At 53.4% G+C, this 24,556-nt stretch overlaps 10 protein-coding genes across 10 annotated transcripts; 4 read left to right on the top strand and 6 right to left on the bottom strand.

The window, feature by feature from the left end:
• Positions 1–388: 388 nt before the first annotated feature.
• Positions 389–1,047, bottom strand: SLS55_009348 (uncharacterized protein; the record flags this gene model as incomplete). The annotated part of the gene is made up of 2 exons (XM_066780749.1): positions 389–922; positions 1,039–1,047. The coding sequence occupies 2 exons, from the start codon at positions 1,045–1,047 to the stop codon at positions 389–391; spliced, it is 543 nt and encodes a 180-aa protein (XP_066628695.1).
• Positions 1,048–1,647: 600 nt separating this feature from the next.
• TPS1 (Trehalose-6-P synthase/phosphatase complex synthase subunit) lies at positions 1,648–3,418 on the bottom strand (the record flags this gene model as incomplete). Its single annotated transcript, XM_066780748.1, has 5 exons — positions 1,648–1,804; positions 1,861–2,200; positions 2,254–2,624; positions 2,684–3,056; positions 3,112–3,418. 5 exons carry the CDS (start codon positions 3,416–3,418, stop codon positions 1,648–1,650), a joined length of 1,548 nt encoding a protein of 515 aa, XP_066628694.1.
• An 808-nt stretch (positions 3,419–4,226) lies between these two features.
• Positions 4,227–5,395, top strand: SLS55_009346 (uncharacterized protein; the record flags this gene model as incomplete). The annotated part of the gene is made up of 2 exons (XM_066780747.1): positions 4,227–4,454; positions 4,511–5,395. The coding sequence occupies 2 exons, from the start codon at positions 4,227–4,229 to the stop codon at positions 5,393–5,395; spliced, it is 1,113 nt and encodes a 370-aa protein (XP_066628693.1).
• Positions 5,396–6,018: 623 nt separating this feature from the next.
• On the bottom strand, positions 6,019–6,867 carry SLS55_009345 (uncharacterized protein; the record flags this gene model as incomplete). Its single annotated transcript, XM_066780746.1, has 3 exons — positions 6,019–6,516; positions 6,576–6,638; positions 6,694–6,867. 3 exons carry the CDS (start codon positions 6,865–6,867, stop codon positions 6,019–6,021), a joined length of 735 nt encoding a protein of 244 aa, XP_066628692.1.
• Positions 6,868–9,425: 2,558 nt separating this feature from the next.
• On the bottom strand, positions 9,426–10,367 carry SLS55_009344 (uncharacterized protein; the record flags this gene model as incomplete). The annotated part of the gene is made up of 1 exon (XM_066780745.1): positions 9,426–10,367. One exon carries the CDS (start codon positions 10,365–10,367, stop codon positions 9,426–9,428), a length of 942 nt encoding a protein of 313 aa, XP_066628691.1.
• A 472-nt stretch (positions 10,368–10,839) lies between these two features.
• Positions 10,840–11,911, top strand: SLS55_009343 (uncharacterized protein; the record flags this gene model as incomplete). Its single annotated transcript, XM_066780744.1, has 2 exons — positions 10,840–10,882; positions 10,935–11,911. 2 exons carry the CDS (start codon positions 10,840–10,842, stop codon positions 11,909–11,911), a joined length of 1,020 nt encoding a protein of 339 aa, XP_066628690.1.
• Positions 11,912–15,431: 3,520 nt separating this feature from the next.
• Positions 15,432–16,988, bottom strand: SLS55_009342 (uncharacterized protein; the record flags this gene model as incomplete). Its single annotated transcript, XM_066780743.1, has 2 exons — positions 15,432–16,669; positions 16,724–16,988. The coding sequence occupies 2 exons, from the start codon at positions 16,986–16,988 to the stop codon at positions 15,432–15,434; spliced, it is 1,503 nt and encodes a 500-aa protein (XP_066628689.1).
• A 497-nt stretch (positions 16,989–17,485) lies between these two features.
• URA9_1 (Dihydroorotate dehydrogenase (quinone), mitochondrial) lies at positions 17,486–18,137 on the top strand (the record flags this gene model as incomplete). Its single annotated transcript, XM_066780742.1, has 2 exons — positions 17,486–17,635; positions 17,802–18,137. 2 exons carry the CDS (start codon positions 17,486–17,488, stop codon positions 18,135–18,137), a joined length of 486 nt encoding a protein of 161 aa, XP_066628688.1.
• A 689-nt stretch (positions 18,138–18,826) lies between these two features.
• HHT1 (histone H3.1) lies at positions 18,827–19,421 on the bottom strand (the record flags this gene model as incomplete). The annotated part of the gene is made up of 3 exons (XM_066780741.1): positions 18,827–18,876; positions 18,930–19,265; positions 19,397–19,421. The coding sequence occupies 3 exons, from the start codon at positions 19,419–19,421 to the stop codon at positions 18,827–18,829; spliced, it is 411 nt and encodes a 136-aa protein (XP_066628687.1).
• Positions 19,422–19,953: 532 nt separating this feature from the next.
• HHF1_2 (Histone H4) lies at positions 19,954–20,371 on the top strand (the record flags this gene model as incomplete). Its single annotated transcript, XM_066780740.1, has 3 exons — positions 19,954–19,963; positions 20,021–20,158; positions 20,208–20,371. The coding sequence occupies 3 exons, from the start codon at positions 19,954–19,956 to the stop codon at positions 20,369–20,371; spliced, it is 312 nt and encodes a 103-aa protein (XP_066628686.1).
• Between the last annotated feature and the right edge of the window lie 4,185 nt (positions 20,372–24,556).

Raw genomic sequence — 24,556 nt, 5'->3', positions numbered from 1 at the left:
GAGAGTCAACGAGACACGGCGACAACAGGGCGCAAGAAGCACGGAACAAAGTCGCAATCGTGCGCCCCACAAGTACACGCAGTTTGCTACCGATTGCTCCATACGGCAGCGAATTCATTGCTTTGCTGTGGTTTGCCTTTTGCCTTGCCACACTTTAATTCGCAAACCAGGCCCTGGGTGCTTTGAGATTTGACTTGCTCGTGTCGAACACTGCTAGCAGCCGTTTACCCTTACTTCGCCTTCCGCCCAGCTTCATTGTACTTCTTGGTACACAGCTGGTCTGGACAAATCCTTGGCACCCCCGCGTGGTTCCACCTAACGCCATCCCCCATCCGGTTTGTAATAGTACAGGCTCTCCCAGCTGTATGCTCTGCTCTTTGTTCCACCTCTAGATGGCTTTGCCGCCTCTTGCAACGTCCTCGGCCACGGACTCGCCTGCTTCGTGGATCTGTTCCACTTGTTCCTCGTTCTCAAGACCCTTTTCCGTGTATTTGGCAGCCGCAGCCACATTCTGCCGTGCCCGGACGTTGATCGGAGGCATCTCATCCTGTTCCTTGCCTGTCTTGACAATGCCGGCCTCTTTAGCTTGCTGCCATGCGGCCGCAAGGCGTTCCGGCAACTCCTGCACCCATTCTTCATCTCGAGCGATCTGTCCAATGTGTTGGATAGACGCCTTTCTGCCCAATGCTGCTTTCCTGAGATCCTTTTCAAGCCGTGCGTGCAAGAGTTGCTGCTGACGCTCGTCCTCGGTTGGTATGCGTGGCCGTTTGCTAATTTCTGGCCCAAACGGAGCCACGATGCTCGTGACGACGTGGTGGACCTGTTTTGACGTCCTCCATCCATTTCGCAAAGTGACGACATCTCCTTCCCTGACTGACTCGGTGGGGTCTGAAACAAGGACGTGGTAAGGCGCAGGGAAATCCTACAGTGAATGTCAGTACGCGTCGAACCCAGAAAAGAGGTGGCAAAGGAAGCGTGAACGAGACCTACCTTACGGATGTGCTTGTCCCATCTCTGGCCCGGTATGCGCACCCTCACCGTCTTCATCATCTTGCCGGCCGAAACGACGACGCCGGTAAATTGGCGATATGAGTTCCCTGGCGTAGGCATCGCAGTAGCTGCAGCAATGGTCCGGTGAAGACGATGATGGTAGCCGTGTTTGTAGGGCAGCGCGCATGGGCGGCTATGCTTGTACGTTGATGTCCGGCAGCAATTAGCGCGGTTGCGAGATGTTCGTGGAGAAAGCGGTTATTGGAGTGATGGCGCAGCGCCAGACTGCGGAAGCACTTTTCGACATCAGACCGCGCTCCGGGCACCGTCAAGGTGGCCCGTGCAGTCGCTGACACCTCCGAACCGCTCCCCGAGCTCGAATTGCAACGGCACACACAAGTGTTAATTCTGCAGCTTCCCTATTTTGTCCATAGCCCATGTCCGTGCAGCATGCAAAGGAAAAAGCCGCTTGCGTGGTCTAATTACTGTATACCACAATTTGACGCCAGCGCCTGCGAGGGCAGCTATACCATGAGAGGGGATGTCCTCCTAAAACCCATATTGCGCTGTGCAAGCTTCATGCAATCGTGCCACATATTCTATCCATACGCCCTTATGCATACTCAACCAGTTGCGCATTCAAGCCGTCAGCGACTTTCAAGACGTGGCCTGGACAGGCTCCAACTTGGCTGTGGCATCCTCGCTGTTGCTAGGAACACTGTCAAGTAGAGAACCTCGGCGCACATTCAACTTCTTCTCAGCTTGCTCCGAGATCCTGGTAAGCTCGCTGACGAACGATTGACCCCACCAAGCACTGTGTACTGCAGTCAGTTATCTCGCATAAACGCAAATTACCGGTCCATGGCTTACCTGGTGTACTTGTTGACGTATTTGGCGAGCTTTTGATAGTTGAGCGCGCGCTGTTCCGCGCCCATTGTCACCGCATCATGGATTGCATCTGCGAGTTCCTCCGTGTTCCACGGATTGACGATGATGCTACCGTTCAGACTCTGAGCGGCACCGGCAAACTCTGAGAGGATCATAACGCCATGGCGCTTCTGTTGGGTAGCGATATACTCGTAAGATACCAAGTTCATGCCATCGCGAGTCGACGAGACCAGGCACACGTCGGACACAGCGTACAGCGCGATGAGCTCGTCGAACGATACCGACTTGTGCATGAAGTGGATAGGCATGAATTCAATGGTGCCTGTCTTGTCAGCAAATCATCTCGATTGAATGAAGCAGGGCAGCTCCGCTCACCAAATTTGCCATTGATCCGCCCAACCAGCTCGTTGACAACCGCTCGCAGATTCTGATACTCCTCGACGTCCTGGCGGCTAGGAACAGCGACTTGAACCAATACCACCTTCCCGATCCACTCGGGATGTTCGGTCAAGAACACCTCAAGGGCATGTAGCTTTTGAGGAACGCCCTTGATATAGTCAAGGCGATCCACGCCCACAATCAACTTCACTCCTTGGAACTTGCGTTCCAGAGTGGCGATACGCTCCTGCACTTTGGGCTTCTTAAGGCCCTCTTCAAACTTTTCGGGGTCAATACCGATCGGGAAGGCACCAACCGTAACGACCTTGCCCTGGAACTCGACCCCGTTGGGGGTTGTGGCCAAGCCGCTGAACATCGAATAATCAGTATGGCATTTCGCCTCGCCCTACCCACCATGTAGACTTACAGTATCCTTGAGCAGCTGCTGAGGAAGTGGCGGGCGTAATCGTAGGTGTGAAAGCCAATCAAGTCACAGTGCAGAACACCGAGCAGGATCTCATTACGAACGGGCAAGATGCGGTAGATCTCGCTGCTGGGGAACGGAGTATGAAGGAAAAAGCCGAGTTTGACGTTCTTTTTGGTCGTGCCGATCTCCTCGCGAAGCATAGCAGGTAGGAGCATGAGATGGTAGTCGTGAACCCAGACAAGGTCATTATCCTGAACGTCCGCGGCGATTGCCTTGGCGAAGAGGCGGTTGGCTTCCGTGTACGCGTTCCAAGCCGACTCGTCGAACGTGATCTCACCGGGATGGTAGTGGAAGAGAGGCCAGAGGATGGAGTCTGGTCGGCGGGATCAGCGTCTGGGCCGGTAAGTGAAAGGGCGAAGAGGACTCACTCGAGAAACCATTGTAGTGCCTGTCAGCCAGATCGTCATCCAGCATGACCGGAATAGCATTGTACTCCTCCTTCAGCCGCTGCTTAAGTGTGGGGATCTCGTTCTCGGGGACCTCGAGGCCCGGCCATCCGTACCATTGGAAGGTAGTAGACTTGGATAGGCCGCTGAGACCACTGACGAGGCCACCTGACGACATGGAGAAGTCATATTTGCCCTCGTCGGAGCGCTTGATGGTGATGGGCAGGCGGTTGGAGACAAGCAGTAGACGGCCATTGTCCGACCTGGGCTCTTCGGTGGCCGACGGCATGGCGGTGGTGCGGTATGCACGCAAGTGGACGGCAGCAGGGTCGTTCGAAGGAAGAAGGCAGCGCTGGCGGGCGGGCGGCGGGGTGTTGCAGTCGGGTGGTCGGGACGAGGTTGTTGTTGGGGGCAGGCGGGTGTCGTCACAGTGATATTTGGCTGGGCGCGGGTCTGGAGCTTGGGGCGGCAAGACCAAGCGTCACGGAGGTTCTCGCGGCAGCTTTTCTCGCTTTTCTCGCAACTTCCACGCACGTCGACGGTCTGGGGAAGCTTGAGCTCGGAATTTGGAGCGGGAGGCTGGCTGATGCTAGGAATGGCCGTAGCCAGGGCAGAGCGGGCACACGAATTCGGCGCGCGCTGACTGGGAAACCTGAAGAGGCAACAACGCGGTGTGATGCCGGTTGACGTCTGGCGGCGCACAAGCCGGAGCCTGCGCCCACTTTTATTTTCAGCAGCAACAGGCAAGGCCCTCGCGCGCAGCCACTGGGCAACGGCGACGGTTGCACCGGGCGCGGGCGATGACGCAGCTGTCGGCGCTTGGTACTGGAGGTTGCGCAGCGGCCAGTGTGGCCAGGGAGCCACAGGGCGGCAGCAGTAGTGCCTGGCAGTCGGGGCCATCGGCAAATAATGCGCAACTTCCAAATGCCATCTTTGCTGCACCTCCACCAGCATCTGCTCGCCGTGCCTCTTGGACCTGCGCACGTCGCGCTAACCCTTATCGGGCGTCGTTGACAATCTTATCTGAAGCCCGTTCGTCTCCGCACTGCCTCTGCCTCCAGGCGCACGCGTCGCAGCTTCCGCCGTCCACCCCGGCTATGTCAGACAGCGACGCTGAGCCCGTCCCGGCTATTGCGCCCGATGCCAAGATTGAACACGCTCTGCGAAATGTGGTTCGCGACCTCTGGCTTTCCGGCGACCATGAAAACCTGACCCTCAGGCGCGTGCGCAAGTCCGTCGAGCACCAGCTAGACCTGCCCGACAGCTTCTTCAGAACCGATCGAGCCTGGAAGGACCGCAGCGAGAACGTCATCACCGATCAAGTTGTATGTGAACCTTCCTTATCACTCCGTGCCGCTCACGCCCTGACTTTGCCGTGCAGAGCGCGCAAGAACACGAAGGCGGCGAGGCCGCGCCTGTGGAGCCGGAGCCGGAGCCGGAGGTACCACGGGCGAAAGCCGCCAGGAAACGCAAGCCTTCAACCAACAAAGCCGCTACCGTTATCAAGCCTACGGTGCGGAAGCGCCAAAAAGCGTCCTCTTCGTCTGACGACGAGGCTCTTCGTAGCGACTCAATCAAGTCTCCACAGCCTGACGTGAAGAGGCCTTACAGGAAGTCTCGCGTGGTTCAAGATGATGCAGAAGACGAAGGCGGCATCACCCCAGCGCCACGCCCATCATCCAGTGGTGAAGGGAATTCCAAACTCACATCAACCCATGTTGGCAACGGTGACTCAAAAGGCCGGGAGGAGTCGATGGGCCCGGCTAGGGACGCGAAACCTTCTGACTCTGACAGTGACATGTCCGTTCTGATAGATGAGCCGCCCAAGAAAAAGCAACAAAAGAGGGGAACTTCTGCCAAAGCCTCCAAGCCCGCTAACAGCAAGAGTAAATCCAAGGGTGACAAAGACGTCGACCCACAGGAAGCGGAAATCAAACGACTACAGGGTTGGCTGATCAAGTGTGGGATTCGCAAGCTATGGGGGAAAGAACTGAAACCTTTCGAGACACCTAAGGCCAAGGTCAACCACTTGAAAGCGATGCTGGCAGATGCCGGCATGGAGGGACGTTACTCGGCTGAGAAGGCCCGTCAGATCAAAGAGCGCAGGGAGTTAGCTGCTGATCTTGAGGCTGTTCAGGAAGGTGCGAAACGTTGGGGCCAGTCGGAATCGGATGAAGACAATGGCACCCGACCCAACAGGAGACTTGCCAAAGGTCTAAAGGACTTGGAGGGACTCGTTGAGAGCGGTGACGAAGAATCCGAATGAGCCCCTCAAAAAAAAAAAAAATTTTGTCCGGGAGTCATCCGGCAGTAGCTGTTTTGGTATCACCAACACCCCACCTCAACACACACACACACACACACACACACACACACACACACACATCTTCCGATGGAATACTGCACGTCGGATAAGAAAAGGTGGGGAGGGCAGTCCAATGCAAGATCAGAGGAAGGGCAGACGATGCAAGGGTACAATGCGTGGTCACGCATGTCGGAATCGTTTGGCTAGGAGAATGCATTCGTGGCGTCGGGCTCTTATCGTGTCACAAAATTCGCGAACCGAACACCCAGGATCAGCTCACTGTAACGACAACTACCTCGATTATATAACAGCTTTGTGGGCCACAGGCTGGTTTTGCAATTACTATCAAAGCGAGCACAGAAAGCTTATTAGTTGTTCTGGCAAGAAAGTCAAGCCATAATAGCATCAATAGGACAAAGGTGAACTATTCGGAAGAAGATGCCTCGTCAAACACTCAATTAATAGCCTAAACCCTCATTTCCCCCATGACAGCTTATGATAGCCAATATCGCGTCCATAGCTGTAATCGCAGCTAATAGACCAACCCTCGAAGCAGGCTCTCGGATTAGGAAACAAGTCTTCCTTTACAATCCGAGTTTCTGTCGCTTGATTCTGGGAACAATACCGACAAGGGTAATAAGAGATGCAACAATGACAGCCCAAGTATTGATGTGCAAGACATTGACGTTAAAGGTAGTCCTGGTCGCAGCCGCAATGGTCACGAGTGTGAGCACAAAGGTTATGTACCCAAAGAATCGGTGGTACTTGTAGATCTTCTTTGCCCTGTCGACACCCCGGTAGACCTGAGGCGTGAAGAACTGGGTAAAGCCGACGATGGCCTGCAACACCAGGAAGATGTAGGTGATGATGCCGAGGATGGCATGTGGAGATTCCAGATGGTCCAACCCACCGCGCTCTTTGTTCACCTCAATAACGATGAGGCCAGCGAGTAGTGCGAGAACACCGACGTGATTTAGGACGGCATGGGCATAGGTTCCGCGGCGCTTCTGCTGCGGCGTGTGTGTCGGTTGCAGAATAAGAGCGGCTTGAGTGATGAGAAGCAACCCAGCAGAGTTGAGCAGCTAAACCGGTCGTCAGCGTGTGGGTCAGGACAAAAAGAACGACGAGGGGGGTGGGTTACCGGATGAGCAGAAAAGAGTATCGTGTGGTGGGACAGGATGCCGGCCCACACAATGGCAGTGAGCTGGAGGAGTAAGCATGCTTGGAGCAGAGCAACGGCAGCGGTTTGGAGGACTTACGATCCAGATGCCGGCTTGTGCGATAACACCGGTGCCAAGGACCAGATTCCAGGCGAGTGGCTTGCCCTCCTTCTGCGAAGCATCGCCAGGACGGCCAAGCAGTGGTTCCTGCTCACCATGGCCGTTGCTGACGGAGTCTGGATGCTGCTCGGGGATGCCAGTGGCGGAGGCCATTGTTTGAGACGAGAAATTTGGGAAGACAGCGGAACCGTCCGGCCTAGCAGTGCGGCGGGAGCGGTGAATTATTATACGCTGCAAAGGCGGGGTGGAGATGGCGCCCGGGAGAGACATGTTGACGACATGCCATTCGGGCCCAAGCTTCTGACAGCTCTAGCCGCCAGCCCACTCACAGCGCCGTATTACTCGCGCCGCTGCCCATTGGACGGCCGCTAGCAGCGCGCAGGGCCACCGGTGGGGGCCAGTGGGGTTCCTTAGTGCCGGGAAGCCCGGCCAACACAGGAAAGCTTCGGAACCGACCAGCTGGTCCATTTCTAGGTACTTCCTGCCGCCGCTCTGCTTAGCTTTCCCGCAGCGCTCTCCCTGTCACCCCACTCAAGGCCCGGCGTCGAACTCTCTTCTCATGCTCCACACACCACCCATCGTACTCAGTCGGTTCTTCATGCGCTTGAGAAACAGCAGGCAATGAAGGTGATTTCCTCAGGCATACATGCGTTGTCTCTTCATCGCAAATATACATTGAGATTTACTCGATGCCGTAGCTGGATTTCCACAGACAAACGGAAACTGTGGTTACCACTGTTGGTTACGCCAGCTCGTCCTCCAAAGGTTTCCCATCAACCACACCACCTCTTTCTCGGCCCCATAATGGGCCAAGGCCAACTGGCAACAGTACCAGAGGTGTTTGCCATCCCATCCATGTATTTCGGACATTCCAAGAGAGGCGGCCAGGCTATCGGCATTTGAAACAGGAATCATCGTCCCTGCCGGGTAGTTTTGGTCGAAAATGCACCATGTTCTTGCCTTCCAGAACTCAGGTTCCCTCTTTAGTATCGATGGGGAGAACCAAGAGCCAGGCGAGAGCTGCAGTTGGCACACATGCCTGTTGGCTAATTATCAGCGAAGAAACCATATCCCTCATGTCGAATACGTGAGCCCACGGGCACTCAGAAAGCGGTGTTCACTTTATGGATCGACGATCAAGCACGCAAAACTGCCACTGCACTCAACGCGCTGCTGGATGTGGCAGAACTATTTACGCTTCTGTGGCAAGCGTCATCTCACGTGTGGTGGACCACAGAACCATCCCGTGCTTATACGGACTTGGACAAGGAACGGAAAGAAAAAGATGACTACGTAGGCTAGCCTCATTCAGCTCGGAGACAAGGTGTAGGGTACCCATGAATGGATAAGAGGTTGTCGTCCAGTCGGCAATATCGGGCAACGATTCAGCGATGTCCCAGTCTATTCAAGATGGGAGCGCAAAGATTGTTGATAGCCACGCTTGCTACTGTAACATTTCAATGTTAGATGCATGTGTCCCTTTACGAGGCTGGTCGAACCGGGTGGCATGAAGCATGACGACAGGCGGCGGGGGAAAAGTGCGGTTCAGTTATGGCAGGAAAGGCACACAATCCCTAGGCAGCGGAGGTGCAGTGGAGGCCACAAAGATGGTCGGCGGAGGTGGCGAGCGAATGGCTGAGCGGAGAGCAAGCGGAGGCGCCCCGCCGACGCTCGGACAACCTGACGTGCGCGCCGCGGTGGCAGCCTGCGCTCAAACTACCATTCAAACATCCGCCTCTCCTGCCGCAACACCTACCACCACACCTGCACTCCCCGACCCTTTACCGTCGCGCCCGCTGCACGCGCCCGCTCGTCCTCGCCTACAGCACACACACATCTCTCGACGTCGTCAGCACCATGCAGATCAAGTAGGTCATTGCCCCGCCCCCACTACCCTGGCTAACCGCGCCAACAGGGTGCGCACGCTGACCGGCAAGGAGATCGAGCTCGACATCGAGCCCGACTACAAGGTACCGCCATCATGTACCTGTCAAGTGCGATGCCCCGCTGACCGTACCGCTTTCCCAGGTCTCGCGCATAAAGGAGCGTGTTGAAGAGAAGGAGGGCATTCCCCCGGTTCAGCAGCGTCTGATCTTCGGCGGCAAGCAAATGTGCGTGGATCCGCCCAGATTCCCACCTCTTCGCAGCTGACGGTTCCTGTTCGATGTAGGAGCGATGACAAGACGGCCGCCGAATACAACCTCGAGGGCGGCGCCACTCTGCACCTTGTCCTTGCCCTGCGTGGCGGCGCCGCATGAAATTCTATGTTACCGACCACATGCGAACCTAGGATGGACCATATGAGCTCTTGAAGGAAGATGGCGCAACCGGGAAATATTTCGGGGTAGGCTCTCCATCACCTTCGGCTCGACTTGCGCCAAGGGCAGCCTTCGAACTAGGTCATGTTCCAGTCATACACGAGCACGGACAGCGAGCACAATCCACATTTTCAGATAGAACAATCGCCAAAAACATGGCGGGCCCGCTCTTCCTCCGACCTTGGTCTAACCGAGCAGCATTCATGACATTTGCTCTATTTCTATTCCTCTCTGAAGCTCTGCAAACGCCACTTTGATCCTTCAAAATCCGGGGTATTCCTTCCAATTGCACCAAATAAGTTCGCCATGTAAATCACTGACCCGTAAATGCTTGGAACCCCACCAACACCATGCTTGTCCAGAAACGGGAACGAAAATTGAAGTCCAAAATCCCTACTTTTTCTTCGATGGCACTAGGCAGTTGGTCTCTGCCTTCCGCTTCAAAGGGCGCGCAGCATTACCGGTTGCTGGAGCGCTCGCCTGAGCTCTCACTCCCACGTTACCATTCGTTCCTTCCGTCTGCCTCGCTGCGGAGGGTAGAGAAGTTCCGGTCGTCAGCGCCCTTAGTCTCGCCTCTGCTTCTTCCCTCTGCCTTCGGATCGTGTCGCCAGGGGTAGGTTCTGGACGTGCTGGCAGATTTCTAGACGGTGCTTGCTTCCCCCGGTCAATGGGCTGTGGAGCCCTGCTCTTCTCCGCCACCATACTCTTCGGAGCGGCCAGTGTTTTGGTCCGGCTGCTGAGAAGATGAGTTGGCACATTCATCAGTGAAGTGCTCTTCTTAGCTGTCAGGCTTGCCTGAGCCTTATGTTGAATTTTAGCCATGATGCCGCGGCCAGTAAGCCTCTTCTTCGCCTCTCCAGGCATATACGTATAGTTGCGCGGATCCTTCGTCACTGACGGGCCCGATGTTGCGTGTGTGCGGCGATGCTGGACGGGATCGAAAGCGCGGTTGAGCAGCGTGCTGGTGTTCTTCTTGCGCTCCTGTTCTGTCTTGGCCAGAGCAGCCCTCAGGGCATCCTGCTGCTGGATTATCTCCTCCTCCTGCTCGCGCCGGAGCTTGTAGTAGACCTTGCACCACATGGTGGGGTTGCGGGGCTTGTGTGGCTTCTGCTCCCAGTTCTGTATGTCGCGTTTGATGAAGTTCAGCCACAATGGACCAGTGTCCTCGGCAATATGTGGGCTGTTGGCCTCGATCTCGCGCAGTTGCTTGGGGTTCTCGATTTTCTTCAGAACGGACTCCAAAACATGGAACGGGATGTCGCCAACGTCAACGACAAGGTCCACGCTGCGCTGCAAGCGCCGCTTGACCATTTCCAGCAAGGAGGGGGCGGGCATAATGGCTGGCGGGGCGGAGGTAGTCGGGAGGGCACTCGAGTCCGGCTGAAGCAAATGTTCAAGGCGTCGTAGCTCTGTGGCGCAGGCGGAGTTCGCGGCCAAGTGCGGCAGCAAGCTCCATGTGGACGCGGCGTGCGGGCGCTGGGGGGCAACGTTGCAAATTGGCAGGTCAGAGTGAGTTTTAAGAAGCCCGCGTCAGACAGCTGCAGCAGAGGGGTCGGTGCGGGCACAAGACCTTTGACAGCCAAGCAGGCAGCACGGGACGGGATGTCAAAGGAGGCGGAGGGGACGGGTGACCACTGCTCCCAGCCTGACGTCTTTAAATAATGGGCAGCCGCCTCCCGACGTTCTTCCGCCCGGGCGGCTGCAGTCCAAAACTACTACCTACTAGGTACTTTGCGCGCGACTGCAGCGTCATCCACCCCACCCCCCCCCCCCCCCCCCCCCCCCCCCCCCCCCCCCCACTTCCGCCATGTCGTCGCAAGACTATGGCCTGCTCGACCAGACCGATGAGGGTATGTGTATCGCGCTCCCGTCGTGCAATTGGCAGCTTCTGACGCTGCGCAGATCAAATCCACAAGTCGCGACTGTTGCGCATCGAAGAGCGACCCTTCCAACGTATAACCAAACGTCTCCTCACGCCCGACTCGCCCTTGTATGCCCCTCCTGCCGCCTTACCCACCCCTCCTCCAGACGCTACCTTGGCCGATGAGGACCACGATGCCGCCCGCGCCAGCCAGGCTGCCGAGCGGGATGCTTGGCGCACCGACATGCTGCTCGACTTTGCCGCTCTAGCCGACAGCGTTGTCCGCATCCAGCTGCTGCGCAACAGCAATGAAGCTGAGAGGAAGCGTTATGCCGCGGAAAAGGCCAAGATCGAGGCAACAGCCGCCGCGATTCGTGAGAGCACTGCGTCGCTGCGGCTCCAGTTGGATGCGGCACGTGCGACCTTGGCCCGCAGAAAAACTTACGACGAGCTGGCTGAGCGCATAACGAGCAACCGCATGTTGCGTCCGCGCGAGGACCAAACCACGCAACTTCACAAGTTGGAGTCTGAGATTGCCGAGCTGGAGCAAGAGAGCAGGGTCTACGCCCAGACGTGGGCTGAGAGGAGAGAGCAATTCGGCAGGATTGTTGAGGAAGGTCGCCAGATGCTTCGTCTCATACGGGACGAAAAGGAAGAGGCCGAACGCAAGGAAGGTATGGAGGGGGGTGAAGAAGGCCTGGACGAAGGTGCCGAGGGCAGCAGTGCGAAGGGAGAGACAAGCGCTGTCGGCACCCCGCGGCCAGATGTCGGAGGTCAAACGCCAAATCCTGCCCAAACAAGCCAGCTTGCCGTGCAAAAAGGCTTACTTTCAGCCCCGAGTCCGGCTGCTAGCTTTGGGGGTGCTGCCAGTCCCGCCAGGAGGGATGACGACAGCCAGAACGACAGCAGAGAGCGAGACGCTGACATGACAGAGTCTGGAGAAGTTGGGAACGAAAGCGAAATGGAAGAGGGTGAAGCGGAAGAAAACACCCCCGGCGAAAAGATGGACGTCTCTTAGGATCCGCGTCCCAGATACAACATAGCATTCAATGGCGTCGGGAGTTTGGAGCAGCTGGCGTAATGGTAGGCCGGGATCTTTGTTCAGCTGCAGAAATGGCATTAAAGGTTATGAAAATGGTTCCAGCTTCTTATCTGATCAGTTTGTTTAAAAACTTGTTTAGCAGCATCGACTCCGGCGCGCCGGCCGGAACGTAATAGAAAATCGCCAACGCCAATTTCACCATCGCGTCATACTCCCAGCCAACTGTCGTTTGACCTTCGTGTCATTCCTCCAGGTTTAGAACAAACAATCCAAGCAGCAGCAACACGCCAGACCCGCTAATAGGCCAGTGAAGATGCCATCCGAGCCGCTCTTCTTCTCCTCCACGTAAACCGTCTGAGGCGGATATCCTTGCTGGTATTGCATCTGGCCCGGCGGCGGACCATACATCTGCTGCTGGTCGGGAGGGTAGTATCCTTGAGGTGGAGGTGCTCCATAATATCCTTGAGGAGCGGGTGAGCCATAGGCTCCGGGAGGCGGGGGTGTTGAGTAGTCGGAGGGCGGAGGCGGGCCATACGCAGCTGGTGGCGGCTGCTGCGGATAGCCAGGGGGAGGAGCATCCTATTCACAATCAATACCAATGGCCTCGTCAACCGAAAGGGGTTGCGAGAGTGCCCACAAATTTTTGCGACATTGCGGTTCTGTATTAACGATGTACTGCAGAAAAGATGTCACCGGGTTGCGACGCGCTGCTGCTACGGATGTGATGGAGCCGGGAATGCGACAGGGCTCGGTCGTTGCTGTGGCTGTGATGGAAGCGGAAGTGGTGATGGTGGCACGAGGAAGAAAACAGCGAGCGGGGGCAGGTAATAGGAGCAAGGAGCGTCAAGAAAGAAAGCACGGGAGAAGTGGCCAGCGGCGACCTAATGTGTCGCAAGATGGGGGGAGTGTCACAATCTCTCGGCATTGCGGCGGAGCGGACATGGAATGCGCGTGCCACTAGCCACTTGCGGCCAAGCAGCTCTTGGGCCCGGCTGCTCCGCATAGGCCATCGCGCCATCTTTCTGCCAAGCCCAGCGACAGCCCATGGTACCGCACGAGATTCGCTGGGCCAGCGTCAGCTGTTCCTCTCGCATCCGCAATCCGGCTCTCTCGGCGTTGCCTGCATCGACGAGTCGCTTTTTGGGGCGGCAGTGCAGGCCAAGCGTCCGGACGCGTGCCAAGCCTGCGCGCACATTGCGGCCTTAGCGAGCCCCAAAGGTATCTCCTCAATCCTCTAGATGAACAACCCCTGACTCTGGACCAGTGGCTTGCAGTTCTACCCTGGCCCGCAGCTCGACGCCGATAAAAAATAGGGTACTGCCGTTACGACGGTCACACTTGCCCAGCTCCGGATGCTGAAGCTGTCCGCTACCCACTACTACTACTACTACAACTATGTAGTGTTCTAATTTCGTTCGATCGTTGTCGACTCCGCAATGATCAGCTGCCAATCTTTCGGTAGGCAAGCAGATATGGACCTTGTCCAACTTCTTAGCCAACGCGGAGGCACAGGCGCTGCCATCCCATCACGAACAAGTTCATCCGCATCTCGCCGTACCTGTGTCTGCTCTCTACTTGCGGAGTGCTCCACAAGTCATCATGGGAAGCATCCGCTCCTGGGCGCGAACACTTTGGAGACAGCTTGCTTGGTGCAGTGTGGTTCCTGAGCAGAGCGGGAGTTTGGAACTTGTCAGGGAAACGGAGCTTCACATAGAAGGAAGGATGCGCAAAATGGCTCCAAAGACTCGCGCTGCGAGTGTGAGGAAAGACCACGACCTCTTGGCGGGTGGTAGGGCAGGATCGGCGGCGCCAGAGGGTCAGTGCTGTTCCTGCGGAGACGGAGCCGATCCGGAGGCGGGAAGGAAGATCGTACCTAGGTGCAGCTTTCATCCCGCCGTAGCGGATTGCAGGAATTGAGCCTTATAGTATCCGGACGTGCTTGTACTGGTTTAGAGCTCGCATCCACGTCCGGATACTTGATACTTGCTTCTACTGCCCATGCAGCGAAAACGCAGAGAGATCAGTACTTTGGCAACCCACTCTGTCACTCTCACGGGTCCTGGTACTGTTATTGCGCGCGCAAGCCTACTTGAGCCGTAGGGCTCGGAGGGCGCTGTAAAGAAAACAGGATGGATGGTGCTGCAGCCGCGCTTTTCGCATCTCCCAGCCACCAGTCATTGCGTCACCGCTCTGGGTTGCTTCCTCCGCCCGCATGCCGCTACCCGAACACCGCCGCCCTTCACTGCTACATTCGCCAGCTCGCGCGCAAAAGCGCATCGCTTCGGTTGTCACTGCACTACTCCGTGCTGGCTCATGCTTCCCTGCATCCTTCGCATTCAAAGCCCCGATTGCACCCCTCCAAGAAACCGCGCCCACGAGCGCCCGGTTTTCGCCGACTCGTCGCTACCCTATCTCCAAGCATTCGGAAGCAGTGGACGCCTGCACGCAACAATGCCAACGATACCTCGCGCTCAAGCTCCCAATGGAGTCACAGTCCTCGCCGCCGCCTTCAAGTCGCGCTCCGCTCCCGCCAGTGACCCGCTTCCCGCCGGTTCGCACAGCCATCTCATCCCACGCCAGGCCTACGATTCGAGCGGCGGCTATATTCCCCTCTCCTATCAAGGTCTTAATTCCGGGCCTGCCCCGGGAGCCGTCGTTGGCATCGTCTTGGGCTCCGTCGCCGGCTTCTTGCTCATCGCCTGGCTGCTTCTCACGGTTGCCAACCTTGGGGGCCGTAACGCCATCGCTGGGGAAGAGGAGATAGTTGTGCGCGAACGCCCTCCGCGCTCCCCGCGCTCCCGCCGCAGCCGCCGCACCTCCAGGCATGAGCACGAGATTCGTGAAATCAGCAGGAGTCCGCGTCCACACATAATCGTCGAAGAGCGCCGTACGAGCGGGCCTCCACCCCCACCCCCGCAACCGCGTCCGCGCAGTCGCTCCGTGCTGGTCGAGGAACGCATCAGCGCTGAGCGGAGAGTCGACGGCGACGACATCGTAGAGGTCATTGAAGAGCACAGCCCGCCCAGGCGCCATCGGAGCAGGCGCGACTCGGGCGGATACAGGTAAGTCAAACTCGAGCTGTCCGCCGATAGAAACTACACGTAGCGGCAACATGTCTCACAGGTCACTCACTGAATCGATGAACAGGAGACCACCCTACTAATACATATCGAAACTCGTGGCAACATCTACGCATCTTCGAATTGCTGCTACGCTTCTTTGCTCTATTTCAATCAACTGCTGGCGTTTCAATGCACCTAATATACCTCTATCAGTGCAAGTTCTCTGACCAGATTTGTTATTCACGGGAACAGAAACTTGAGACCGAGCAGAGCGGCTGCATATCGGCGACGGGAGCATACTTGAGGCTGAGTTATTAATGTGTGCTGTTCAGGCCTGAGAACGTCCTCTACACGAAGTATTGCCGTTGTCTTCCTGTAATTGCTATCATAATATCATTTCAAAGTGCACTTCCTTGCCTTACTGCACTCTCTTCTCAAATCGCCGATTTCGACCTATTCCCTCTTTTCCTGCGATGATTCGCCGTGGCTTCTTCGACCTTGTCTTTCCGCCACTCGCACTCTTCTGCAAATTCGCAGATGCGGCACTTGAAGGCTTCTTCGATGTCAACGCCTTTCGCTTTCCGCTCGCCACGCCACCACCTCATCTCCTCCGCGAGATAGCTGTCTAGCGTGCCCTCCTCATAGACAAGTGTTTTTGACCCAAGGATATCACCGGTTTGCTGGTGTCGAAATTCAGCCCGAAGAACCTGGCCAACAGCGTTAGGCCCTGAAATGGTCTTGCGAAATTCTTGGATCATCAGACACCAAAGCTTTGAGAGCGAGTTGTGAGCCAGCAACTCTGACACGGTGTCATGTTGGCTGCTCAAAAGAACCTCATGGCCGTCCGATAGGTCGTACTGGAAATTGGAATCCAAGCCACCGATTTCGGCCACAAAGGCGTCGGTAAAGTTTTCGCCTGACCTGAGACGGTACCGTCTGAAAATGATTTCTGCATCAACCAGGTTGGTTGCCAGATCTGCCAAAAGCTTTCGATACATCATTAACTGCATGACTGTAGGTCTCATTGACGAGCCTTGAGGAAGAGTCTTGCTGCCTCGGGTCTTGACATCGGTTATCCAGACCTTCCTCTGCTGATGTGGTTCACCGATCCAGCCTTTCGATTCAAGGCCGACTGCTTCTTGAGCCTTAAAATGCTGCGGTATCGACGTCTGGTTAGCTGGCTGGCTCTTTAGTCGATTGAGACGAGCAAGGGCAAGCTCCTCTAGCCCTTCGTCTGGACACGTGTTGGACAGCTCGTCGATGATGCCGTTTATGACTTGCCCGTCGATGACTCCCCACACTTCAAGCTCGCGCGTAAGGCCCGTCCGTCTCAAAGTTCGCAAACCCTGGATGATATTCCAGATCTTTAGACCCCAAGCATCCTCCCTTGACTGTACCACGACTTCAACTGTTGTATGCACTTGATCCTCGAGCTGCTTGTGGACTTTAGAACCTTGCTTCATGGCAGGAGTCCGTCTCTTTCGGCCATGCTTCGTCAACGTGTACCAGTACTGCAGCTCGCACCATGCTGGAGACACAACGTCCGTGACGGAAAGCGGCTTCTTAGGCGAGGTCCGAAAGCGCTCCAGCGGAGACCTCTCATCGAGAGTAGTGTGGCGGTTTTGCTTTGGCTCCACCAAGGGACGCTCCACAAGGTTTTCCTCCCGGGCAACTAGGCGCTGTCAGCACGTCAGTCTTTGCCCAGCCAAGTCGAAGCGCTTCTTACCGTCCCCTGGGCCCAGGTCGTAGCCGATTTTGATATGTGACGGCGATAGAGGCGGCGACTTCCTGCCTGGGTTGGATGAAAGCAGGGCCGGAAGGCGGACGGCGGCAGCGTGAGGCGCATCATCTTCGATGCTCTCCAGGGTCAAGGATGCGACAGGCGCGGTTTCCAGTTCAGAGAGAACCTGAAGCACTACCTCGCTATCCAGGTCGCTGCCATAGTCGGAGTCGCAGGCCGGATCCACAGACGGCGATGCACGGGTGGCCATTGTTAGCCACGGCCAGAGTCATGTCGGTGGCGGCGTCATAGATGCGCGACCTGTGCGCCTCGACGCGACCGCGGCCTAAGGCAGGCGCGTCGTGGCGCTAGGTATCAGTGCGGCAGTCCCTCTCGGTTCTACGGCTTCGGCGTCGGGGCCGGCACCGGCGCCAGGTTCACGGAAGGACCAACAGCGGGGTGACAAGAGTTGAGCCCACCCCCATCTGTCTGTCTTGTTTAGATAAACAACCATACTTGCGGGAGTAATTCATTTATTATCTGCATTCAAGACTCACACCTTTCCCCCGGCATCGGAATCAATCACCCGCGTAGAAAGAGTGCAGCACCCTCGGCTAGGCTTGGAGGGCTCAAATCTTCTGTTCCCTACAGTGTTCCTGCCGTGGTCCACCCGTGCCCGCTGATCGCCGCCGGGCTGAAATGCCTCAATCTTCACCCCGAAGTGCCGTCTTATTACGTGCCCGAGACTGCCACAACGGCATCCGCACCATGACGCCCACCATTTCTGCCCGTGTGCTTCTCCGTCGCGGCCCCGTCTTTCCGCGTGCCGTAGGCCGTCCCACATGCGTCCGACGCAAATATACAAAGACCAAGAGCGGCCAGTCTCTTGAGGAGCCTCCTGAATCGGAGTCAAAGACCGTTAACATTCATGGGCCGTCGTGGTCCTGGCTCGAACCTGTGGGAAGGCCATTTCGTGCCTACAGTCGAGCACAGGCCCGTCGTCCCTATGTAGTCCAGCTGTTAAGCACCATCACGGTACGGTCCCCACTCTCAACCGAAATGCCACGCTGACCTGTTGCTGCAGATTTGGTTCTTTGGAGACCTGTCAGCCCAGATGATTTCTATCTCCGAGGACGACTCATATTCGCCGTCTAGAGCACTGCGTTCCGTTTTCATCGGCAGTCTTACGTCTATTCCCAACTATCGATGGTTCATGTTTCTGGGTCAGTCGTTTAACTACAGCTCGAAGCTGCTGAGCCTGGCCACCAAAATCGTTGTGAACCAACTGGTGTTCACGCCGCTCTTCAACACTTACTTCTTCTCCATGCATTCCTTGTTGAGCGGGGCAACTTTTGAAGAGCTTATGGAGAGAATCAAGATCGCCGTCCCCATTTCATGGGTGAACTCATGCAAGCGTTAGTCCCACTCGCGGTCGTTTTCAATCAAGATGCTAACACGAACCAGTCTGGCCCGCTGTTACTGCCTTCAGCTTTACGTTCATTCCACCACAATTTCGAAGCATATTTGCAGGTAAGAATCACGCTTTTCCATGGCTGTGACAGATATAGCTAACCCATTCAAGGCTTTATCGCAATCGGTTGGCAGAGTTGGTTGACCCTCCTCAACCAACAAGCAGCGGCTCTAGAAAAGGCGGATCACGAAAATCAACGGAACCAGCAATTGCACCTTTCACGGCTTGTGTCCCGTGAGCTTGCTTAGCACCTGAGCATGGATGCGTACGCGAACACAATGTCCCTGAACATAGCAGGCAGACCTGACTTTCAAGATTCGACTCAAAGTAATGGCGCCTCTCATCACAAGCACTTTCACGATAATTTAAGAGAACCGATGGCAAGAATCGATGTCTTGAAGACTTTCATGAGATCATCTCAATGCCCGTGGTATTAATGTACAAGCATCGCTGTGGGCTACCATCCCATGCTCCACTGAAAAAGCCAGAAACCCGAGCCCATCATCCATTTGATTTGAAAAGCATTTCCTATAACGCCAGGCATCCGTCCGCAAAACCAGAGAGCAATCACCAACCCCGTCGAATGAGACTAGTCATCGACTTATGGTATCTGGGGGTGACGCGAAGAAGGAAGCTCTCTAAGAGCGCTCGCCACGAAGGCGGCGGGCCAGCTGGATGTCCTTGGACTCTATTGTGGTACGTCAGAAACTGAAAGCGAGTGTAACAAACAGTTAGACTTACGGATGGTGACACGCTTGGCGTGGATGGCGCAGAGGTTGGTGTCCTCGAAAAGGGAGACGAGGTAAGCCTCGACGGACTCCTGGAGAGCACCGATGGCCGACGACTGGAAGCGAAGGTCCGACTTGAAGTCCTGGGCGATCTCACGGACCAGGCGCTGGAAGGGGAGCTTGCGGATCAAGAGCTCAGTCGACTTCTGGTAACGACGGATCTCACGGAGGGCAACGGTGCCGGGCTTGTAGCGGTGGGGCTTCTTGACACCACCGGTAGACGGGGCAGACTTGCGAGCGGCCTTGGAGGCGAGAGCCTTACGCGGGGCCTTGCCACCAGTGGACTTGCCTGTGTGGATGAGTCAGCAAGTGTAAGGTGAGGTGAGGTGGCGATGTTGCTGCAGCGCGCGACCGGGCGAAACGCGACCGGCACGCGTGCAACAACGGCGCAACGACAGTGAGGGGTGTTGGGACACTTACGGGCAGTTTGCTTGGTACGGGCCATCGTTGCGGTCGATGCGCAGTGTTGCGATGGGTTGTGTGGATGGAGATGTGGAGTTGTCGATGACGGGTGGAGTCGCCGATGGGTGTTGTTAGGAGTTGGAGGAGCGGGAGTGGGAGAGGCGCTTATATGGAAGGCGGGCGGGCGGCGGATGATCAGGCAGCGGCGCCCTGACTGTTTCCGCTGCCGATTTTAGCGCGCTTTGAACGGCCTTACCAAGTGCTGGATTCAAAGCGATTGCTGGCGCAGCTGCCATTGGCTGAAAATAATGAATATCGCGCTAAGCCGGAACAGGGCCCGCTGCAAGATCACCTTAGCGAGCGATGACGCCCGCGCCCGCGGCTCCGCTGGTCCTTGCACCCGCGCCGCCCATGTCGATGTTGATGAGCGCGCCCACGCGTCGTTCCGCTGCATTTGATAAATCTGCATAGCGCCGCTCGTCCTCTCCTCGACCATATTCGACCAACCACCACTCGCGTCCCCACGCTCACTTCAACCCCACACTTTCGAACCCACTCACTCAACCTCCATCATCATGACTGGCCGTGCGTCTCCACTCCTCCCGCTACGCCTTCAACGGCTTCCGTACTGACCTTTTCCAGGTGGCAAGGGTGGCAAGGGCCTTGGCAAGGGCGGTGCCAAGCGTCACAGGAAGATCTTGCGCGACAACATCCAGGGTATCACCAAGCCCGCCATCCGTCGTCTCGCTCGCCGTGGCGGTGTCAAGCGTATCTCTGCCAGTATGCATCGCCTTCGTCCTGTTTTAGAACCTCTGCTCACAGTCCCCAGTGATCTACGAGGAGACCCGTGGTGTCCTGAAGACCTTCCTTGAGGGTGTTATCCGTGATGCCGTCACCTACACCGAGCACGCCAAGCGCAAGACCGTTACCTCCTTGGACGTGGTCTACGCCCTCAAGAGGCAAGGCCGCACCCTCTACGGTTTCGGTGGTTAAGCGACTTTCTATTTTCCATGTTTTCACGAATCTTCTACATCGGCCTGGCTAGGCACGATATGAAGCCTTTTTCGCCGGATGGGTCTGGCTGGGTTTATGGGCTTTGTTGTATCATACGGCATACGGAGTTCGACGGAGGGTCAAGCAAGTCACATTGAATCAAGGAATGATACCACATAATCGAACAATCCTTGCGTACTTCATCTCGTGTTACATATGCTCTCTCTTACGTGCTCATTAACGTGCTATCACGAACCTCGGAGCATAAGGGCCTTATAGCCCTAAGGGCTGAAAGCCCATAGGAGAAAGGGCCAATAAGCCTCACGAACCGCAGAGCCGTACGATCGGTGATCCCTCACGGGAGCCCGGCGTGTAGAAACGAATGCCGTAAAAAACACTCAATTCGCCATCTTACCAGTAGGAATCAGGGATTTAGCCACCGCGCCGAACTCGATGCCGAGCTTCAAATGGGAGTTTATAACGTACCACCCTCCGATTACTAGCGTACCACCCTGCCCTACTTTTCCATGTCATCTTTCTAAGTTACCAGCAGTATTTCATAGTTATTCTCTTCTTAGACCCTTCCGGCTAAGGCAGCCCCTCCTCCCGTTAGGCTTCCCCTCAAGCCAGGTCCTTCTTCCGGCTAAGCCAGGCCCTCCTCCCCTTCAAGCCAGGCTCCCCCTCTCCGGCAAATTACCTAAATACCGAGGTTTTCGAAAAATATGTACTGTTGATAGATTGGCCAGGCGAAATCTATCAAAGGGACCCTCGGCGAAGGGGCCCTATCCCTATAATACTCTAGCTACGCATCGGTAGGTACGCTAGCCACGTCGCTTCCGCTACGGACCTTCGGCCCTCCGCTACGACTCGAGTGGCGGGCGTATACTACTCTGCTTCGCTTCCGCTTCGCTCGCTTCAAACACAGGTTCGAAGGTAAGTAGTTTATTATGATGAAGGATCGACTTACCGTCCACCACGTGAGCAGCAACGCCCTGCGGCAAGAGATGCAGAAAGATAGTAGCGGTGTTCGCTGCTGGTGATATTCGCTCGCTGCTATGGTATTCACTCGACGCTGCTGGTGGTGTTTACTCGATGCTGCTGGTGGCAGTATTCACTCGTTGCTGCTGGCGTTTAAGGCGGGTATGGAAACCGCGTAGCTACCCGGATAAGCGTAAACGCGAAATCATATAATTTCCATTTAAATCGACTAATTAAAAGGCTAAAATATTTACGCTAAACTTTATTTTAAAGTTAGCTTTATTTAAAATTTTATTAACTTTTAATAGTAAAAATAATACTTTATTTTCTTTTTAAAACTTTAGTTCTTTACTTTAAGTCTTTAGTAATTTTCTAGTAAATTACTAAGCTATTTATACTCTTATTTATATATTTAGTTTCTTATAATATTTATCTAAATATCTTTCTTTTAAATATAACTTTTTATATATTTTTTAAAAAATTTATAAAAAACTAAATATTTAAATAAATAAAATATAACGATAAATTATCTAGGCCTTTAGTAAATTACTAAAATATCTAGTTTTTTAAAAATAATATAATATCTAAAATACCTATATTCTTATCTAAATATCTAGTTTTTATAAAATTTATCTAAATACCCTACTTTTAAGTATAACTTTTTATATATTTTCTTATAAATTATAAAACGGGCGAAACTAGATATTTAGATAAATATATTATAAAGTAGAGTATTTAGATAAATATTCTTTATCGAAATATCCGGTTTCTTTCTAAATAAATAGTATATTCTAGACTCTTTTTTAAAATTAATCGCGTATTTTAGCCTCTATTTAGTCTCTATTCGTCTCTATTCGCCTCTTTTTAAAATTAATCGCGTATTTTAGCCTCTTTTCGTCTCTATTCGCCCTCTTTTAGCCTTTTTTTTAGCCCCTTTTCTAAATCTATATAATAGAGTAGATCTATATAGATAAAAATAGTAGAAATCTACGGTAAATTACCGAAATACCTAGTTTTTTAAAAATAATTTCTGAAATACCTATACTCTTACCCAAATACCCACCTGGTTATCTAGGTAAATAATAGACCTTGCATAAAGTAAAGTTCGTAATTTACGAAAAACCGGGTATTTAGGTAAATAAAATGTAAAGTAGGGTATTTAGATAAATAATTTTTACCAAAATACCCGGTTTTTTTTAAAAAATCATATCGACTTCGTTTCTTTATAGAAAAACGTAAAACTTTTAATTTAAGTACTTTATATACTACGTTTTAATAGTATACAAAAATTTTCCTAATATCTTCTATCGTTTAAGAGTAAATTAATTTTAAAATTAACGCATTTTTTATTTTCTATTTAAGCTGTTCTTTACAAGTTTTTTAGAATCTTTCAGTATTTTATAAGAAAATAAAGCAAATTAAACACCAAACGCCTTTAAAATAAAATTCTACGTAAGTTCATCTTCGTTTTCAGTAATTTCACCCGTTTCTGTAAGGCGAAGTGCCTTTTTTCTTGCGCTTTCGCGTATTCTCGGCGCAGGACGCTTTAAATTACGCGAAACTGGCGCAAAATCCAGCTCAAATTCGTCGCTTTGCAAGCTAGAATCTGAATTCTGGCTTAAAATTAAGCCAGAGAGGGTATTTTGGTCGATTTCTTGCGAATTCTCGTGTTCCTGGGTTCCCTAAGGGCTGCTGGGCCTGTAATTTACTGGTCCTTCCTTATTTTCTGCAGCAGATTCGCTGTTTAGGCTGGTTTCTTGCAGATTTTCGTTGCCTGGTGGATCGAATTCTACTGATTCTGCCACGTTTTCTGCAGCAAATTCGCCAGATTCCTGTGAATTCGCGTGTTCTTAGGTTCCTTAAGGGCTGCTGGGACTGTTTTCTCCTGATTCTTCCTCATTCTCTGCAGCAGATTCGCCAGATTCGCTAGATTCTTGTGAATTCGCATTTTCTGGGTCGAATTCTACTGATTCTTCCTTAGAATCAGAAGAAAATCCCTCAAATTCACTTGAATCTTCACCAGATTGGCTTAATTCTTGCGAATTTTCGTGATTTTCTACTAAATTCTCGCGATTTTCTCTTTGCTGAACGAGCTGATCGCGGCGAAGAATCGTATAAGGCCCGCGAATTGCGTTTCTTTAGTCTTCTCTCTGCTGCGCCTGGCGTAATTGCTGCTGCGTAGTAAGGCGTCGCCTACGCTCGTTTTTACGAGGTCTTCTACGCCCTCTTTGGCGTATTTCCTCTGCAATTAAGCAGGTATCGCCATCTGAAGCAAAGGAATTTACTGCAAAAGGCTTTAAATACCAAGAATTATTGTAGAAAACTCGGTAATTTTCAGCAGAATGCACTTCTCCAGCGTATTTTAAAGCATTATACCTAAATTGGGTAATTAGCGCGTGCGCGTGGCGGCAGGGAATTCGAAAATCTTGAAAATCGAGGTAGGAACACATCTTATCTTCGAGATTTGCAATAAATTGCACGCGTTCTCTTGAAACTGTGCCTAGGCCGCGTTCGTAATTGGAAATTACTGCTTGCCAGGTACGTGACTAAATTAATTAATTAATTAGTTTAAATTTAATTTAGAATATTTCAGTAATTTACTTACTTCCAGTAATTCTGCTTGAAATTTCGCCCATGCCCAGTCTGTTAGTGGAAATTCCATGCGTTTTTGACTGTTTTGAACGAATTTTTGCATGGTAAAATTCCAAATACCCTCCAGTGCGAGCAGAATATGCTGTTTTCTGTGTGGTAACCATGAAGAATTCATGGATTCCGAGATATTTAACGTTGTTTGGCCGTATCTGGGATGGTTTTTTACTGGAATTGCGTATTTTGCCTATTAATCGTGCGGTATTTGATCGATATACTCTGCTCCTCGAGCATTTAGTACTCGAATTGCGTTGAGTTTTTGCTGAAATTCGAATTCGTTTGTAACATGTACCAGCTGAAATTTAATTAGCTTAAATTACTAAAATATTCTTGATTAATTAAGCCATTTAGGCTCTAATTAAATAGAATAAAACAGTAAAATAGAACTTACCTGTCGAAATTGCTGCGCAATCGAATAACTGCATTCTTTGCCAACGTTTTCAGCTAAATGCTGGCTACAATAATAATTGTGAGCCAGCGGAAATAGCTAGGAAATTGCAGGTAATAAACCTGTGCCACGATCGCTTATAAAAGCGAATCTCGGCGTGTTTAATACCG

The sequence above is a fragment of the Diplodia seriata genome, assembly GCF_021436955.1.
Source record: "Diplodia seriata strain FDS-637 chromosome Unknown scaffold_10, whole genome shotgun sequence".
NCBI lineage: Eukaryota > Fungi > Ascomycota > Dothideomycetes > Botryosphaeriales > Botryosphaeriaceae > Diplodia > Diplodia seriata.
Note: the sequence above shows the minus strand (reverse complement) of the source record. Positions and strands in the feature narration are given on the sequence as shown.